This window comes from Lissotriton helveticus, chromosome 5_1, assembly GCF_964261635.1.
Source record: "Lissotriton helveticus chromosome 5_1, aLisHel1.1, whole genome shotgun sequence".
In the NCBI taxonomy this organism is placed as follows: Eukaryota; Metazoa; Chordata; class Amphibia; order Caudata; family Salamandridae; genus Lissotriton; species Lissotriton helveticus.
The window spans coordinates 1,165,332,036-1,165,350,859 of record NC_136065.1 but is presented as its reverse complement, the minus strand read 5'-3'; the positions used below and the strand labels follow the sequence as shown (position 1 = coordinate 1,165,350,859).

The 18,824-nt window shown below is 43.9% G+C and overlaps 1 protein-coding gene across 3 annotated transcripts in view; it reads right to left on the bottom strand.

The window, feature by feature from the left end:
• Positions 1-18,824, bottom strand: part of LOC144755184 (caspase-7-like) — a 236,097-nt gene that overhangs the window by 164,207 nt on the left and 53,066 nt on the right. For 2 of the 3 annotated variants that reach the window (XM_078643842.1, XM_078643843.1), the window contains exon 4: positions 4,188-4,316. The exons of the other annotated variant lie outside the window; for it this stretch is intronic. In XM_078643842.1, coding sequence (XP_078499968.1) covers positions 4,188-4,316 — 129 coding nt within the window. The remainder of the gene's footprint in view (positions 1-4,187; positions 4,317-18,824) is intronic. 3 annotated transcript variants of the gene reach the window in all.

Sequence of the window (18,824 nt, the reverse complement as noted above, 5' to 3'; positions counted from 1 at the left end):
ACTATATAGAGTGTGTGTTTTCTGTTACGTGTGTGTGTTCCGTTATGTACTGTCTTTTTTCCTTTTCTTACCCTAACAGGTCACAGCACCGTTGTTTAACTATAATATACCTTTATATAGTGAATTCACTATGTGTCACCTTTTTCCTTCCTTAGGTGACCTATACCTGCGCATTGGGAAGCGCACGGAGAGTAACTGTGTTGTTTATTTTACAGGCCTATTTTCTGAAATACTGATAGAGCTAAATCAAACATATATTTATACCAATAGGTATTGTATAATTTTTTTAATTCACTTGTATATACACTTTTCACATATTGATAGCAACCAGTGAGTGTCAGAGGGATCTACTCTGTCCTGATGAAGGGGCTGCCATAAGCCTTGAAACATGTTAACTTTACAAGGAGAATCAGCACATTAATTGCTTTGACTCTCCGACACACTGTTTTTATTAATACCAGCCTATGACCAATAAAGTTTTTTTGAATCCATAAGGCCAGGTATTTTTTAACATTACTTTGCCATTCACCCCTGACCCTACCACACTCACTCAAATACACCTCACATAGCACTTACAAAATCAAAGTGCTCCAGTGTAGTCGCCAGTCGCAGCACGCCTGTCCCGCAGCGGGGCGGGAAGACCCCGATGATGAAGCATGACACCAAGGGCCCTTTTGGTGTGTGAGGGTAATTTTAACAAATAGCGTGTATGTCTCACAGCCCTGATCTGTGTCTCTATCATACACCCTGCTTCCCTATCTCTCATTCACTTTCTCATGCTCTCTTTCTAAGTGTCTCTCTCTCTCCAAATCTCGCACATCCATCCTCCCTCTTTCCCAATTTGCCAGCCCACAAGTCTCCCAATCTCTCCCTCTCTCTCTCCTCCATCTCTCTTTCTATCTCACATGTCCCTATCCCTTGTCTCCACATCTCTCTCTCACCTCTTTGTCTTTCTCACCTTACACATCCTCTAGTCTTTTCCTCCCACTCTCTCTCTTGCTCCGTCTTGCTTCTTTACCCGTTGACCCATCTTTCTCTCCCTCCACCTCTCCCTCACCTTACACATTCACCTCAGCCTTTTTTCTCACCTGTCTTCATCTGTCTCCCCTTTCTCTCTTGCTCTCAATCAGCTAGATTCATCAATGCCCCTTTTTGCGAGTCTGTAATAGCGATTCATAAGGAATCGCTATTAAGGACTTGCAAAACGGGATTCATGTAGGAATTGCAAAAAATATTGCGATTCCTACATCTTCCTTATTTGCGATTAGCAAATTGCTAATCGCAAATAAGGAATAACTCCCCATTCATTCCTAAAGGCCCATAGGAATGAATGGGGAGTTATTCCTTATTTGCGATTAGCAATTTGCTAATCGCAAATAAGGATGCGATTTCAAGGGTGCAGGGGTGTCCAAAGGACACCCTGTAGCACCCCTGAAATGAAAATGTACACATGTGTTGCGCACACACATGTCCAAAGGACATGTGTGTGTGTAACATGCAACTTAGAAAAATGCACTGAAGTGCATTTTTCTAAGTTTTCGCTATTTACCACGAAGTTACAATTCGTGGTAAATAGCGCCAAGTAATAGCGAATTCGCAAAAAAAATTGGTTAATGAATTGCATTTAAGGAATCTCAAATAGAGATTCCTTAAATGCAATTCCTCGCAAATATGCGATTTCGCTATTAGCGATTTTTGCATTTGGGATGATGAATCCCAAATGCAAAAATTGCGCTTACAAAGGGCCAGATTCTGAGAATCTGGCCCTTTGCGAGCCGATTTCTCTTTCATGAATCTACCTGAATGTACCCATCCACCCATGTTGCCCCATCTCGCTCTCTGTCCTTAACAGCTTTTGTTTCTTTGAACCTGTATCTCTATTTCTCCCGTCTATATTTTACACATCGCTCTCCTCTATCTCACATACTCTTCTCTCTCTTTTGTTATCTCCATCTATCCGCTCCCCCATCAAAGCACTTTAAATGCTTACATTTGTAAAAAATGTGAAATAAATATTTCATTCAAGACACCTCACAGGGGCGAGACATGAAACACAAGAGTGCGTGTGTGTAAATGTGTGCGTACATGCCTGCATGCATGTGTATCTAAGTGCACATATGCGTAGGTATATATGAGTACCTGTGTATGTCTGCTTGATATATATCTGCATGCATGTTTGAGTTTGTAAATGTATCTCCTCTTGTTAATGCTGTATATGTATGTGCATGCTTACTTATGTGCTTGTCTGTGTGAGCGTGTGTCTGTGCTTGTATGTGCTTGTGCCTGTGTGTGTGTTTGTGCATAAGTGTGTGTGTATGCTTGTGTGGCTGCATCTATCTTTGTATGCGGCTGAACCTGGCTATTTCCACTTAACACTACGTAGATAGGAAACTCAAATAATTCAACGGAACATATTTTCTTATCGTTTTTTCTGTTATTGTTTTTAGTGTTATTCCCTGATGAAGGGCAGAGACAGAATGCCCGAAATGTATTCGATTTGACTATAATAATGCCTCACGTATGAAAATCATGGAAAAGAATTGATGAACTTGCAATGAATAATAATTGCTGGAATTGTATAAAATAAACATTCAAATAATTGGAATAAGGAAACTGAGTTGAAATCCTCATTTCGCGCTGAGGTGAAACGGAGTGCCCACAGGGATGGGTCTAGTGATTTACTAGGAACACACACATTTTCTAATTTTAGACGTCTGGGGATGATGGACGTCACCTGTGGAGCACCCATAATTTTCTAAAAAACATCAAAAAGGAAACCATCTATAAACGAGCAGTGCACTTGACTCTACATACTATTTCCAAATGTGTGTATTTCTATGCATGTGTTTGTGTATACGTGTTTCTTTCTATCCATGCTTGCACATTTGTGTGTGTCTATCTGTGCATCTATGTTTACTTTGAAAGTTTGTTTTTATTGCACATAAAATGCTTTACTAAAAACAATATCTGTAACAATAACTACTGGATGGGAAAAGATTAACCTCATTAGTACCAGTTTAGCACTTAAATTCAACAATCAGCAACTCTACGGTGCCAAATTAAACTTTGGAGACGTCAATGCCCATCACCACGTGTCATGCTTTTTTTTTGTTTGATCTACAATGTGTTGTAATCTAAGATTATCCAGAAGGTTGTGGATTATGTGTCATGTTTGTGAAATACACAGTCCAGTTTAAAATCTTGAGGCTTCAAGAGCATATAATTCCATAGTTACTTTTTTTGCCAGAGCCGGCATATTACTCTTCTCTCCCTCACCCCTTATAACAAAACAAAATTAAAAACCATTGTCATTTCTAACATCAAGAGCTCTAATTTTCAAAATGCGCGAGACCTATTGCATTGGAAATGCATGTTGTTTTTCAGCTCTGGACTGGGGCTCTTCTTTGTGGGGCAACGCTCCTCCACTCAAATGGAGAAGCCACCCCTTTGTCATACCCACAGTCGACCAACAACCCCAATTTCTTACAATGTTAAAAAAAATTAAAACAGATCAAAAAGGACTGCCCCCTTTACCCCTTTACTAATAGAGGTTTGTATGTTTCAGTCTATTTTGGTGGTCTCTGTAAGGATGTCTATGGGTACACAGATGACTGGGTGGGTAACCTGGTGCTCTTTAAGGTTATCGTCTACTATTTACTGTACTTTGAAAGTTGATATCATTAAATATGTAATGAAAAATATGCTTTAAAATGCACCATTTTGGTCTGTCTTTTTCCAAACTTTTCTTGGGGGGAGATCCATCGCTAAACCCTCCTAGTGGTGGTCCGGCTGGCTCGCTGCGTTCACTTACAACGGGACGGACAGGGGCTGGTCTGGGGAAATTCGCCAGGGCTGCTTTCAGTTTCATGTCCGGCCCTGAAGGCAGCACCGATTTTCAACCAGTAAGCCACTTTCTTGAGCCCACACACTGACAATGTAAGAGAGAGCCAATCATTCAGGGCATACCACATCAACACATTCACTGTATAATAGTTCTTTTGTCATTAACACCCAACTAAATTCTTTTCAATAAAGTGCTCCGAGGTGATCATGAGTGGACAAGTATTCCCACTCTACGTTCTGCCAAATAAATAAGTAAATGAGAGTAAATTGCTCCTAAAAGGAAATGTTTTTTTAATGTTGGTCACATTTTCAACAATTTCTGCCACAGCTTGTTATATTCCTACCTTGTTTCAGGAAGGCTTTCATTTGATCACATGTCTGATCATTTTTTACCGAAACCTCAAATCCCAAGTTCTGAAAACAACGCTCAATTTCTTTGGCATCTTTGTTAGTACCACTGCTAGTACTTATACCTGCAGAAGAATAAAGCATACACATAGACTTTTAATTACACTTATTTTTTATTTAATCTCTTTATTCAAAATTTGCAGAGAAAAAGAAACAGTGTAATATACCTCCCTAATTGTCGAGGACTTGTGAGCGAAACATGCATTAGTTATTACACAGATCTTCTCAAGGCCTGGGCCGGGACATTACACCAGCTCAGCAAGCAAAGTTGTTTTCCTTTCAGTGTTCACATCAACATAAAAGCCCACCAGTTCAACTTGTGACTCAAGCCCTCTCTGCCCTCTGTCAGCTGAGCATCTCCCAATTTTCTTCACTATCTCTCTTCCCTCACTTCTCTCCAGGGACCCTAGATCTTCTCGACCTTGGGTGTGCAACCTCTTGCCTGGTACACCAGTTTTTCTACCCCCATACTCCAATCCATGCCTTCCTCCCACTCCCGTATCTTTGGCATAGTGGGGACCCCTCAGTACTGCAGGATATCCCAATGCACCACCATCAGGGCCTGGTTGGCATATCGGTCCAGAGTTTGTTCGCCCCAAATGCCTAATGAGGCCAGTTGGGGTGTAAGCCTAACTTTGTAGCCCAAAACATTTGATGTTCCATCACCCACCAATTTCAAGTAGGCCAAACTTTCAGACATTCTCACAGTATGTGTATCAGGGTGCCCTTCATGTGGCAGCCGCTCAGGCATTGTTTGTTCCATATGGGTCTGTTGCCCGACCCATATGGAACAGATGGGTCTGAGTGTAGTATGCCCTATGAAGGATTTTTCAATTGGATAATGCGGAATCCAGCCCGAAACACAACTCTCTAGGATGCCCACATGCCTGCCCCCAGTCATCGTACTCCAGTCTACCCAGAACCCTCTCACATCTTTCTCTCAAAGGTTCAAGTGAAGGAAGGCTATTACTCAAGAGTGTGGAGTAGAACCGGGGGCACCCAGCACTCTGTATTCCACTGGAAACTCCTCAACCACCTCTTCCCGTAGGGCCTCACAATTGCCTAGTATGAATTGCATCTGTTGGTACCCGAGAAATCGACTTGTTGACAACTCATATTCAGCTTGCAAACAGTAAATGGGATCACTGCACCTTCCCTAAATATGTCATCCAGTTTGGAGATCCCCAGAAGGTAACATTTTTTATATCCCTCTATCTTGTGCAGACCATGGAGGAGTTATGGGTCCCAAAGCGGGGCCTTCAATGTCAATATGCCTCACCATCCCAGTGTGCGCGTTGCCCTCTTCCATATGTTGACCACCGTCTCCATGGGATAGGAGAGGGGGTGTAGCCCTCTGTAGAGTCGATGAAGGTATCCCTCCGGGGACAGTATGGTCCGCCCTCAAGGAGGGTTCTTATTGGAACAAGAAGGCCCAGTCATAAACAGTAAGAAGCTGAGAGGCCCACTAATAAAGCTGGACCAAACAAATTGCAAAGTGCTAGAAATTACACCAGATTATGCTGGTGTAAATGAGATTTCGCTCGGGCCTAGTGTTTACTGCTCTAATTTACATCAACGTGAAACAATCCCTCTGCTAAGTCCAGATTCTTGCTGACTTACTGTTGGCTGTTTTGAAGTTTGTTACAGTTTATCACTGCCTAGGAACATCTGGCTTGTTTTTGACATTCTCATTTTTAGTTGAATGCACATGCCGTCTTTTTTTCGCCCATTGTGCGCTCATGAGGGGTTAACGATTCTGCATGAGTGTGCAATGTTTTTCTGTCATATTTAAAGATATTGCATCTTAACTAAAAGATGTGGGGGCATATCATCAAGTTCCGGCGATAATTATCACTCAGCACGAGGATAATTACCTCCGGCTATCACAGGGATTTGTCGCTGAGATAGCGCGCTATAAGCGACGCTTATCTCAAAAGCGATAAATATCCCAGAGTTAGCTAAAAATTGTGGGATTATCACTGGTAATCCAGCGATAATCACACAGGGAATGGTGATAACTTGATAATAGGGCATGCCAGACTTAGCCATAATATCCACCTTCCATTGGATATTATGGCTATGTCAGGTTGTCAGCAGGCGTAAAGAAACCTGTGTAAAGCGCAGTTAGTGCTACTTTTATGATCGCTAAGCCTGTTAGCAATCACATTGATAATAGAAGATATGTCGGTTAGCGACATTCTCCATGATACTTTGGCAGGGTACGCCTACTTTGCATCTCATTAGAGATGCAAAGCTGGTCGTTTATGGACAGGGCGCTAAAGCAAGGATTCACGCGATAGTGCAACCTTGCTAATAGTGCGATACAATTATCGCCACATTCTGGCCAAAAACGGCCGCTAAAGCGGCAATAATTGTCTTGCTGATATGCCCCGTGGTTTTCTTTCCCCTTAAACCTACACACATCGGCATGTTGAGTGTGCGTCTAATCACCGCAACCCAAGCTGTTAGACGTCAGAATGCATGAACGCATGCTTTTCTTTTTGGTTTTCTTGGAAGGAGGAAGAATTAATCCTACGCCTAGACAGGATTCCCCCAGTGGTTGTCATTTGACAGTCAGTGGTTGTGGGCTTTGTGCATGGCAGGGGCAGATCCTGATCATAAGGCATTAAAGGGCTGGGTGCCAGCCATTGAGACATCCTGGCAGTTGGAGGATTCATCAATCAACCAATCAGGATTTATAAAGTGCAGCTGATCACCCTAAAGGATATCCAGGTGCTTTGCAGGTCCCAGAGGCTTATTTAAACAGCCAGGTCTTGAGGTCCCTTCGGAATTCTGGAAGCGAGATGAAGGTCTGGAGTTGCATGGAGAGGCTGTTCCAGGTGTTTGCTGTGATGTGGAAGAAGAAGCGTCCTCCACTTTTGCTTCGGTAGATGTGGGGAGTATGGGAAAGTGATAGGAAGGCAGAGCATAGTATTATTGAAGGTTGTTGGAAGTTTAGATGGTGGTCAAAATAGTAGGCTGGTCTTTGGTTGTGTAGAGCCTCGTGTGTGTGGATTAGCAGCGTGAACTGGCATCCGTTTTGTACGAGTAGCCAGTGGAGTTGTCTGAGGCAGGGTGTGATGTAGGTTCATCGGGGAAGGTCGAGCATGAGTCTGACTGAAGTGCTGTGTATGGTCTGAAGTTTCTGTTAGAGATGTGTGGCATTTCCTACATAGAGAGCATTGTCGTAGTCCAGTCAGCTGGTGAAGAGGGCCTGTGTCACTGTGCGTCTCATGGGCAGGTCTAGCCACCTGAAAATCTTACTTAGCATGCGCAGAGTGTAGAAGCAGGCTGAGGAGATGGCATTAATTTGTGATTTCATGGTAAGCTTGTTGTCAATGATGATTCCGAGATTTTTGGCATGGTGGGAGGGAGTGGGTGCGGGTCCTATGTCTCATGGCCACCAGGAGTCATTTCATGTGTTGCTTCTGTTGCAGAAGATCAGTACTTCCATCATGTCTGTGTTCAGACGCAGCCTGTTTTTCTTCATCCAGCCAGCCATGCTTCTCATGCATCTGTGGAAGTTGGTTCTGGTCATTGTGGGGTCATCGGTGAGCGAGAAGATGAGTTGGGTTTTGTCTGAATAAGAAATTATGTTGAGACTGTGGGATCTGACGATGTTTTCCAGTGGGGTCATATATGTGTTGAAAAGTGTGAGGCTGAGGGATGAGCCCTGGGGGACACCAAAGGTGATATCTGTGGGTTCGGAGGTGAACAGAGGGAGGCGGATCCTATGGGTTCTTCCGGTGAGGAATGAGGTAATTCATCCGAGCGCATCCCCTTGGATTCTGATGTGGTGGAGCCTTTCAATAAGCGTGTTGCGGCATACATTGTCAAACGCTGCAGAGAGGTTGAGGATGAGCAGGGCTGCTGTTTCTATAGGAGGATTCAGATGTCATAAATGTTTTCGATCAGGGAGGTCTTGTTGCGGTGATAGGTGTAGAAGCAGGCTTGGGAGGCACTGAGTAGTTTGTTCTGCTTATGCTGTGTCATAAGTTTGCTTGTTGGTGATATTTTCCAGTACCGTCACTGGGAATGGGTTCAGGGAGATTAGTTGGTAGTTTTTGAGTTTGTGGGGGTCGGCGTGAGGTTTTTTGAGTAGTGGTCTGACTCCGGCGTGTTTCTAGGCATTTGGGAAAGTTGCGGGGGTGATAGGTGTGTTGAGCAGGGTGGTGAGTTCCTGGCCAATCCTTTGGTTTCCAATATTGAAGATGTGGTGCAGGCTTGGGTCTGTGGGATCTTGCTATAAAAAGTAAAGGTTACAGGGGTGTTATAGGTGCAAAGCAAACACAACATTTGTCATCTAGAGGGGACAAAGGCCCTTCTTCTTATAATAAATCCTCAATGTCTACCAGGTATAAACAAAATACACGCTCATGCCATAGATGTGGTAGTCCTTTTCATTTGGCGGATTCTAAAAATTGTTTCGCTTTGACAAAAGAGTGTTTAAAATGTGGAAAGAAAGGACACTTTGCACGTATTTGTAAAGCAAATCCCACTAGAAAAGTTGCCATGATAGAGTGTGACGAAACTGACGATGAGACAGAAATCATGATGATTACATCTGACAATAACCTTAATAGTACTGACAACATTGTTCTGTCCTGCCAAAACCGGATTTTGATGTAAATGGACAAACTCTATCACTTATGGTGGATCCTGGTTCATTGTATACAACAATCCCGAAGAAGTTGTATGATGCCTCTTGTAGTACAGCTGACTTAATAGCATCAGATGTCATTTTGAAAGGTTACCAGAGGGCAAGCATTGGAGTACCTTATTTTTTTTGAGGCATGCATTACTTTCAAAGGTAGAGTTACCTATGGTAAAATGTATGTTTCCCCTCATGGCCCTGCCATTTTAGGTTGGTTGCATCAATATGACTTAAATATCAGAGTGGATCCTAGGGCTGACCCACCAGTAATGTGCGTTAATAGTGAGAATAGTGATTTGGAAACCATTTTGACCAAACACGAAAAAGTATTTGACATAGCGTTAGGAGAGGCCATCGGCTATCAACATGTTAGTAAACTCAAAAAGAATGTTGTACCAGTCAAGCATGTCGCACGCAAAATACCACTATCTGCTAGACTTGAGGTTGAAAAAATTATCAAACAAATGCTTGATGATGATATTATTGAACCTGTGGAAGCCACACAACGGATATCTCCGGTTGTGATAACACAGAAACTAGATGGCTCTTTGTGTTTCTCTGTGGACACGAGAAGCTTGAACAAGGCAGTGATAATGGACAATTTTCCTCTTCCCAACATCAATGAGATTGTTTTAGGTTTGGGTGGTGGGAAAGTATTCTCAAAGCTCGACTGACGCACGCCTTTACCCCCAAATTAAACTTCAACCAAATTCAAAGGAGTATACTTCATTCATCACCCCTGAAGACACGTATCAATTTAAGAGACTTCCATTGGGGTTATGTTCTGCTGCCAGTACCTTTCAGAGAATCATCACAGACATCCTGAAGAATATTGAGCGTGTAGTCTTCTTCCAAGATGACATTTTAATCTATGGCCTGGATTCCACCGATCACAACTCGATTTTGGACAAAGTTTTAATATGCTTAGCTGGAGCAGGTCTGACTCTACGCAAAGATGAATGCGTCTTCGCTGCCAAAGAAGTGGATTACCTCGGATACCATGTCAGTGGAAATATAATTCAACCCAAACATGACTTGGTCAGTGCCATACTTAATGTAATAGAACCGAACGATAAAGATAAATTGAGATCATTCATGGGCATGGTGGAATACTATGCAAAATTTGTGAAAAATGTTGCAGAGAAAGTTGAACCCTTGAGAAATATTTTGAGAAAAGGAAAAACATTCGCTTCGGGAACTGAACAAAAAAATGCTTTTAACTTGATTAAGTAAAAGATTGTAAACACAAATATTCTTTCCAGTTATGCGCCATCTTTGCCTACTGTTCTGACCGTAGATGCCAGTTCTGTGGGCATTGGAGCTGTCCTTACACAAAAACATGCTGGACAACAAAACACAGTTGCTTTTGCTTCTCGCTCATTGACTGAAAGTGAAAGAAATTATTCTGTCATTGAGCGAGAGGCGCTGGCGGCTGCATGGGCTACTAGGTATTTTAGAGTTTATTTGTGGGGAATCTCCTTCACACTCAGGACCGACCACAAGCCTTTATTGAAAGTGTTGGCTCCTGGGTGTATTAAAAATTGTTCAGGGAGACTAGCCAAGTTAGCAGTCAGTGTCCAAGATTTCATGTGTAACGTTGAATATGTACCTGGGTGGTGTAATAGTGTTGCAGATTGCCTATCAAGATTGCCGGACACAAAAGTTAACCCACAGGAAATAGTAACCGAAAGTGCAGTTGCTTATTTAGAAGATCTTACAGAAGATCTCTCTAGATCTATATCCAAAGATGAGTGGATGGAAGCCATGAGGAAAGATCCCCTATAGGAAAACTTAGTTAGGATGTGTAAAGAGGGCGTATCCAAACAAAGTACAGTGTCGCACAATCTCAGACCCTATGCCCAACTACAACATGAGATTTCCACGCAGGGAGATTTTATTTTGGTAAGAGGTGAGAAGTACATACCACCGGAGTCTCTCAGATCTCGCATTATTGGCTTGGCTCATGAAGGCCATTTAGGCCAAACCCTTACTGCCAGACGCCTTAAAGAAAACGTTTGGTGGCCGGGCATACATTAACAAGCCAAATTATGGGTGGAACAATGTGAGATCTGCAGGGAATCTGAAAAGAGGCTTCAAGTAGGTACAAGTACTCATTCCTATGGACAGGTGGTATCTGAAGAAATTTTGTGGCAAAAAGTTTGCATTGATTTTATTGGTCCTTTTCATGAGCTACAAGACAGTGAGAAATTTGCTCTGGTGTTAGTAGACTCTACTTCAAGGTGGGTGGAAGTTGCATTGATGAAAAGTATTGATACAATGTCCACTATTAAGGTACTTACTGACATTTTCAGAAGAGAAGGTATTCCCGCTATGATTCTATCAGACAACGATACAAAACTTACTTCTAGGGAAATGGAGAATTACTTCAATCATGTAGGTTTGAAACATTTACGCATCTCGCTATACAATCCCCAAAGTAATGGTTTATGCGAGAGAGTGAATAGATTAGTCAAAGGTACTATGCAACTTGCTTTGGCTTCTAATCGGTCTATTCAAAAGGAGATTAAAGAAATGTTTTGGGCGTATCGTACCACAATACACCAAAACATGACAAAAACGCCCTTTGAGCTTATGAGAGGCAGGCGAGCTGGTACAAAATCGGTTCCTATGTGGTTACAAAAACCAGATCTGGTGGTTGATCATCGTTCACATGTTAACAGTAAAACAAACATATCTAAAGGTTATATGGTTAAGGTCAAAACTGGTGGTATGCATAACATTTTCAACCAATTCATAGGGCCTTTTCAGGTTAAGTCAGTATCTGGTAACTATGTTAGATTACAGAATGGTGAGACATGGACCCCTCGAAGAGTAGCCTTATACCAAAAGAAAGATAGACAACCCCATTTTCAATTTTTACAATTACAGGCTTTACCATCTCAAGAAATTGTTGATAAGAAGACTAACAGGCAAATTTGTAAGTGAAAGTCACCTGTGTATTTAAAAGATTTTGTTTAGATATTTAGGAAAGGAGTGGGTAGATATTGTAGTTACATTATTTTTACCACTCATATATAAATGTTAAAAATGTTGATTGCTTTTACCTTTAGTCTTCCATTACACAATATTACATGACACAGTGCAAGAATCATTTATTTGTATATACATTTAATAACACGTTAATTCATGTCATCATTTTCATGTTAAAGGAAAGGAGATGTGTTGTGCACATTGTATGCTCCTATCTCCTAGTTCTGGCTCGTGAGCTTATCTGACCTCGTGGTGGCGGTTCCCTTGTGCCTCCGAGCCCAGAGTTCTCTGAAACAGCCGTTAGATATAGATTCTAACTTGGCTCTGCTGGTCGGATTTTCTCCGTTGTTACTTGGCAAATAAAGAAATCATCTTTATCCCGTCAGGTCCAGCCTATTATTTATAACAATTACCAGTAGGAAGATATAGTTAGGACCTGTTTTCCTTAGGAAATCCGCAACATTTTATTTAGAATAACTTTGGCGCCGAAATTTTCAAAACTAATGGCCGGTCCGCTCCGCTCCTATCCTGAAAGTCTTGGGGTGATTCATGAAGCGGGGCGAGAAAAAAGGGGGGTCCCAAAACGTGTTTTCCCCATGCAATTTTCCATAGGGACCTTTAGCCGCAGCTTCAGCCCGAACTGCTGAACGGAATTACACCAAATTTGCCAAAGAGGTAGTCCTCAGTTCAGACTCCTGCTTTTTGCTTAAATGGTTTCAATCTGTTCAGTAGTTTTTTACATATTAAAGGAAAAAAGTATATATATATCTGGGCGGAGCCTAACGACATATCTCATTGTGAGGTCTGATTGGCTGTCAGCACTTCATCCAAGAAGTGTTGGCAGCCATCTTGGGACCAATATACATGATAGCACCTCATTATAAAGCATTGCAGTTAATAGAAGGTTTTAAGACGTTAGTTACATTATAAATCATTTGTTGATGGTACCATACGCATTTTAGGAATTGTGGTGTGTTCTAAGGTGATTTTACCATGTGAAAAAGCCTTCTGCTGGGATATCATGAATCATGTTTGAGAGAAAACTATTTTCTCATGCTTGTCCCATGGAGGTTTGGAAGGTGCTCCAGAAGCTAAAATGAGAGCATATTTTCTGTAAATTCACATTATCTTTCTCAGTCATGTGAGAATGAAGTCTGACATTCTCCATAAAACATGTACATCCAACAATGGCAGAGACTGTCAGTTTATTCCTTTGTGTTCTACTGCAGCTTCCCAGAGTGTTCTAAAGAACAACTAGAGCGCTAACAGCCTTACTATTGACACAATTATGGCACACCTGAAGCCATCTTGATAGGAATTAACTGGTAACACTTAAAACATTTAATTTAAAAAGGAATAAAATGAGGGGGTTCATTTTGTCCTAGAAATTATGGTTAGTGCTGTAGAAAGAAAAATTAGGACATGTTTTAAGTGAGATCTGAAATATCTTCCCTGTTATATTTCAACAGGAGCAGACTGGCGGTTGATTCCTTTGTGTTCTACTGCAGCTACCCAGAGTGTTCTAAAGAACAACTAGAGCGCTAACAGCTTTACTATTGACAAAATTATGGCACACCTGAAGCCATCTTGATTGGAATAAACTGGTAACACTTAAAACATTTAATTTAAAAAGGAACAAAATGAGGGGGTTCATTTTGTCATAGAAATTATGGTTAGTGCTGTAGAAAGAAAAATTAGGGTATGTTTTAAGAGAGATCTCAAGTCCTCTTCTATTTAAATTCTGACATTCAGACTGAACAATCACTTTCAATACCAGCAGTAGACTTCCAGTTAGCTCCCTGGTGAACACTACCCCCTACACTACTCATAAACCACTGCACTACGCTAAACCCTAAAACACTATCCCCAGCACGAGCCCCTATATTACACAAACACCACTGCACGACCCTTAACCCTAAAACACTACGCCAGCACGACCCCCTACACTACAAAAACACCACTGCACAACCCTAAAACACTACCCCTAAACTACACAATTACCACTGCACTACCCTAAACCCTAAAACACTACCCCCAGCATGACCCCCTAAACTACTCAAACACCACTGTACTACCCTAAACCCTAAAACACTACCCCCAGCACAAACCCACAAACACTACACAAACACCACTGCACTACCCTAAACCCTAAATCGACCCCCAGCATGACCCCCTACACTACCCACACACCACTGCACTACCCTAAAAACTAAATCTACCCCCAGTACGACCCCTACACTACCCAAACACCACTCCACTACCCTAAACCCTAAAACACTACCCCAGCACGACCCCTACACTACATAAACAGCACTGCACCACCCTAAACTCTAAATCTAACCCCACCATGACCCCCTACACTACACAAATACCACTGCACTACCCTAAACACTAAATATTCCCCCAGCACGACCCCCTACACTACACAAACACAGCTGCACTACCCTAAACCCTAAAACACTGCCACCAGCACGACCCCTACACTACACAAACACCACTGCATGACCCTAAAACACTACCCCCAGCAAAACCCCCTACACTACCCAAACACCACTGCGCTACCCTAAACCCTAAATCTACCACAGCACGAACCCCTACACTACCCAAACACCGCTGCACAACCATAAACCCTAAAACACTACCCCATACACTATACAAACACCACTGCACTACCCTAAACTCTAAATCTACCCCCAGCATGGCCCCCTACAATACACAAATACCATTGCACTACCCTAAACCCTAAAACACTACCCCCAGCAGGAGCTCCTACACTACACAAACACCACTTCACTACCCTAAACTCTAATTCTACCCCCGCTCGACCCCCTACACTACCCAAACACCATTGCTCTACCCTAAACCATAAATCTACCCCAGCACAACCCCCTAAACTACCCAAACACCACTGCACTACCCTAAACTCTAAATCTACCCCCAGCATGGCCCCCTACACTACACAAATACCATTACACTACCCTAAACCCTAAAACACAACCCCCAGCACGACCCCTACATCAAACAAACACCACTGCACTTCCCTAAACCCTAAAGCACTACCCCCAACATGATCCCCTACACTACACAAACACCACTGCACTACCCTAAACCCTAATTCTACCCCCAGCGTGATCCCCTACACTACCCATTCACAACTGCACCACCCTAAACCTTAAAACACTACCCCCGCTCGACTCCCTGCACTTCCCAAAAACCATTGTACTACCCTAAACCTTAAATCTACCCCAGCACAATCCCCCTACACTACCCAAACACCACTGCACTACCCTAAAACCCTATCTCAGCACACCCCCCTACACTACACAAACACCACTGCACTACCCTAAACTCTAAATCTACCCTAGCACGACCCCCTACACTGCATAAACACAACTGCACTTCCCTAAACCCTATATCTACCCCAACACGACCCCCCTACATCACACAAACACCATTTCACTACCCTAAACCCAGAAACACAACCCCTAGCATGACCCCTACATTACACAAACACCACTGCACTTCCCTAAACCCTAAAACACTACCTCCCGCACAACCCCCTACACTACACAAACACCACTTCACTACCCTAAACCCTAATTCTACCCCCAGCACGACCCCCTACACTACCCATTCACGACTGCACTACCCTAAACCCTAAAACACTACCCCCGCTCGACCCCCTACACTACCCAAACACCATTGCTCTACCCTAAACCTTAAATCTACCCCAGCACAACCCCCTAAACTACCCAAACACCACTGCACTACCCTAAACTCTAAATCTACCCCCAGCATGGCCCCCTACACTACACAAATACCATTGCACTACCCTAAACCCTAAAACACAACCCCCAGCACGATCCCTACATCAAACAAACACCACTGCACTTCCCTAAACCCTAAAGCACTACCCCCAACATGATCCCCTACACGTGGCTCAGGGGTTAGAGGCAGCAGACCCGGAAGCTGAGATCGGTCCTGGACCAGGGTTCAATTCCCCGCCTCGGCGGGTCTTGGGCTAAAAATTCCACGGACTCGATAATTCTCGCCCCGGTGCCTCCTCGACTCACGGGTTCACACTCTGCGACTCTGGGCAATAGCTTGCTTAATCTCCACAACACCCCCTCGCGGCGGGATGCCTGACTTTCACCTTGTGGATACCCTGCTATCTCACAGGGGAATACCAGGAAGGGTTCCCTAAGCAAGCGCCGGGAAACCCACTGCGGGTAGCTGTGCGCTATATAAGCTCAACTACATTTACATTTACATTTACACAAACACCACTGCACTACCCTAAACCCTAATTCTACCCCCAGCATGACCCCCTACACTACCCATTCACGACTGCACCACCCTAAACCTTAAAACACTACCCCCGCTCGACTCCCTGCACTTCCCAAAAACCATTGTACTACCCTAAACCTTAAATCTACCCCAGCACAACCCCCCTACACTACCCAAACACCACTACACTACCCTAAAACACTATCTCAGCACACCCCCTACACTACACAAACACCACTGCACTACCCTAAACTCGAAATCTACCCTAGTACGACCCCCTACACTGCATAAACACAACTGCACTTCCCTAAACCCTATATCTACCCCAGCACGACCCCCCTACATCACACAAACACCATTTCACTACCCTAAACCCTAAAACACAACCCCTAGCATGACCCCTACATTACACAAACACCACTGCACTTCCCTAAACCCTAAAACACTACCTCCCGCACAACCCCCTACACTACCAAAATACCACTGCACTACCCTAAACCCTAAAATACTACCCCCAGCACGACCCCCTACACTACACGAACAACACTGTACTACCCTAAACCCTAAAACCCTACCCCCAGCACGAACCTGCAAACACTACACAAACACCACTACCCCAAACCCTAAATCTACCCACAGCACGACCCCCTACCTTACCCAAGCACCACTGCAGTACCCTAAACCCTAAATCAACCCCCAGCACAACCCCCTACACTACCCAAACACCACTGCACTACCCTAAACGCTAAAACACTACCCCCAGCATGACCCCCTACACTACACAAATACCATTGCACTACCCTAAACCCTAAAACACAACCCCCAGCAGGAGCTCCTACACTACACAAACACCACTTCACTACCCTAAACTCTAATTCTACCCCCGCTCGACCCCCTACACTACCCAAACACCATTGCTCTACCCTAAACCATAAATCTACTCCAGCACAACCCCCTAAACTACCCAAACACCACTGCACTACCCTAAACTCTAAATCTACCCCCAGCATGGCCCCCTACACTACACAAATGCCATTGCACTACCCTAAACCCTAAAACACAACCCCCAGCACGACCCCTACATCAAACAAACACCACTGCACTTCCCTAAACCCTAAAGCACTACCCCAACATGATCCCCTACACTACACAAACACCACTGCACTACCCTAAACCCTAATTCTACCCCCTACACTACCCATTCACGACTGCACCACCCTAAACCTTAAAACACTACCCCCGCTCGACTCCCTGCACTTCCCAAAAACCATTGTACTACCCTAAACCTTAAATCTACCCCAGCACAACCCCCCTACACTACCCAAACACCACTGCACTACCCTAAAACACTATCTCAGCACACACCCCTACACTACACAAACACCACTGCACTACCCTAAACTCTAAATCTACCCTAGTACGACCCCCTACACTGCATAAACACAACTGCACTTCCCTAAACCCTATATCTACCCCAGCACGACCCCCCTACATCACACAAACACCATTTCACTACCCTAAACCCTAAAACACAACCCCTAGCATGACCCCTACATTACACAAACACCACTGCACTTCCCTAAACCCTAAAAACACTACCTCCCGCACAACCCCCTACACTACCAAAACACCACTGCACTACCCTAAACCCTAAAATACTACCCCCAGCACGACCCCCTACACTACACAAACAACACTGTACTACCCTAAACCCTAAAACCCTACCCCCAGCACGAACCTGCAAACACTACACAAACACCACTACCCCAAACCCTAAATCTACCCACAGCACGACCCCCTACCTTACCCAAGCACCACTGCAGTACCCTAAACCCTAAATCAACCCCCAGCACGACCCCCTACACTACCCAAACACCACTGCACTACCCTAAACGCTAAAACACTACCCCCAGCATGACCCCCTACACTACACAAATACCATTGCACTACCCTAAACCCTAAAACACAACCCCCAGCAGGAGCTCCTACACTACACAAACACCACTTCACTACCCTAAACTCTAATTCTACCCCCGCATGACCCCCTACACTACCCAAACACCATTGCTCTACCCTAAACCATAAATCTACCCCAGCACAACCCCCTAAACTACCCAAACACCACTGCACTACCCTAAACTCTAAATCTACCCCCAGCATGGCCCCCTACACTACACAAATACCATTGCACTACCCTAAACCCTAAAACACAACCCCCAGCACGACCCCTACATCAAACAAACACCACTGCACTTCCCTAAACCCTAAAGCACTACCCCCAACATGATCCCCTACACTACACAAACACCACTGCACTACCCTAAACCCTAATTCTACCCTCAGCGTGACCCCCTACACTACCCATTCACGACTGCACCACCCTAAACCTTAAAATCTACCCCCGCTCGACTCCCTGCACTTCCCAAAAACCATTGTACTACCCTAAACCTTAAATCTACCCCAGCACAACCCCCCTACACTACCCAAACACCACTGCACTACCCTAAAACCCTATCTCAGCACACCCCCCTACACTACACAAACACCACTGCACTACCCTAAACTCTAAATCTACCCTAGCACGACCCCCTACACTGCATAAACACAACTGCACTTCCCTAAACCCTATATCTACCCCAGC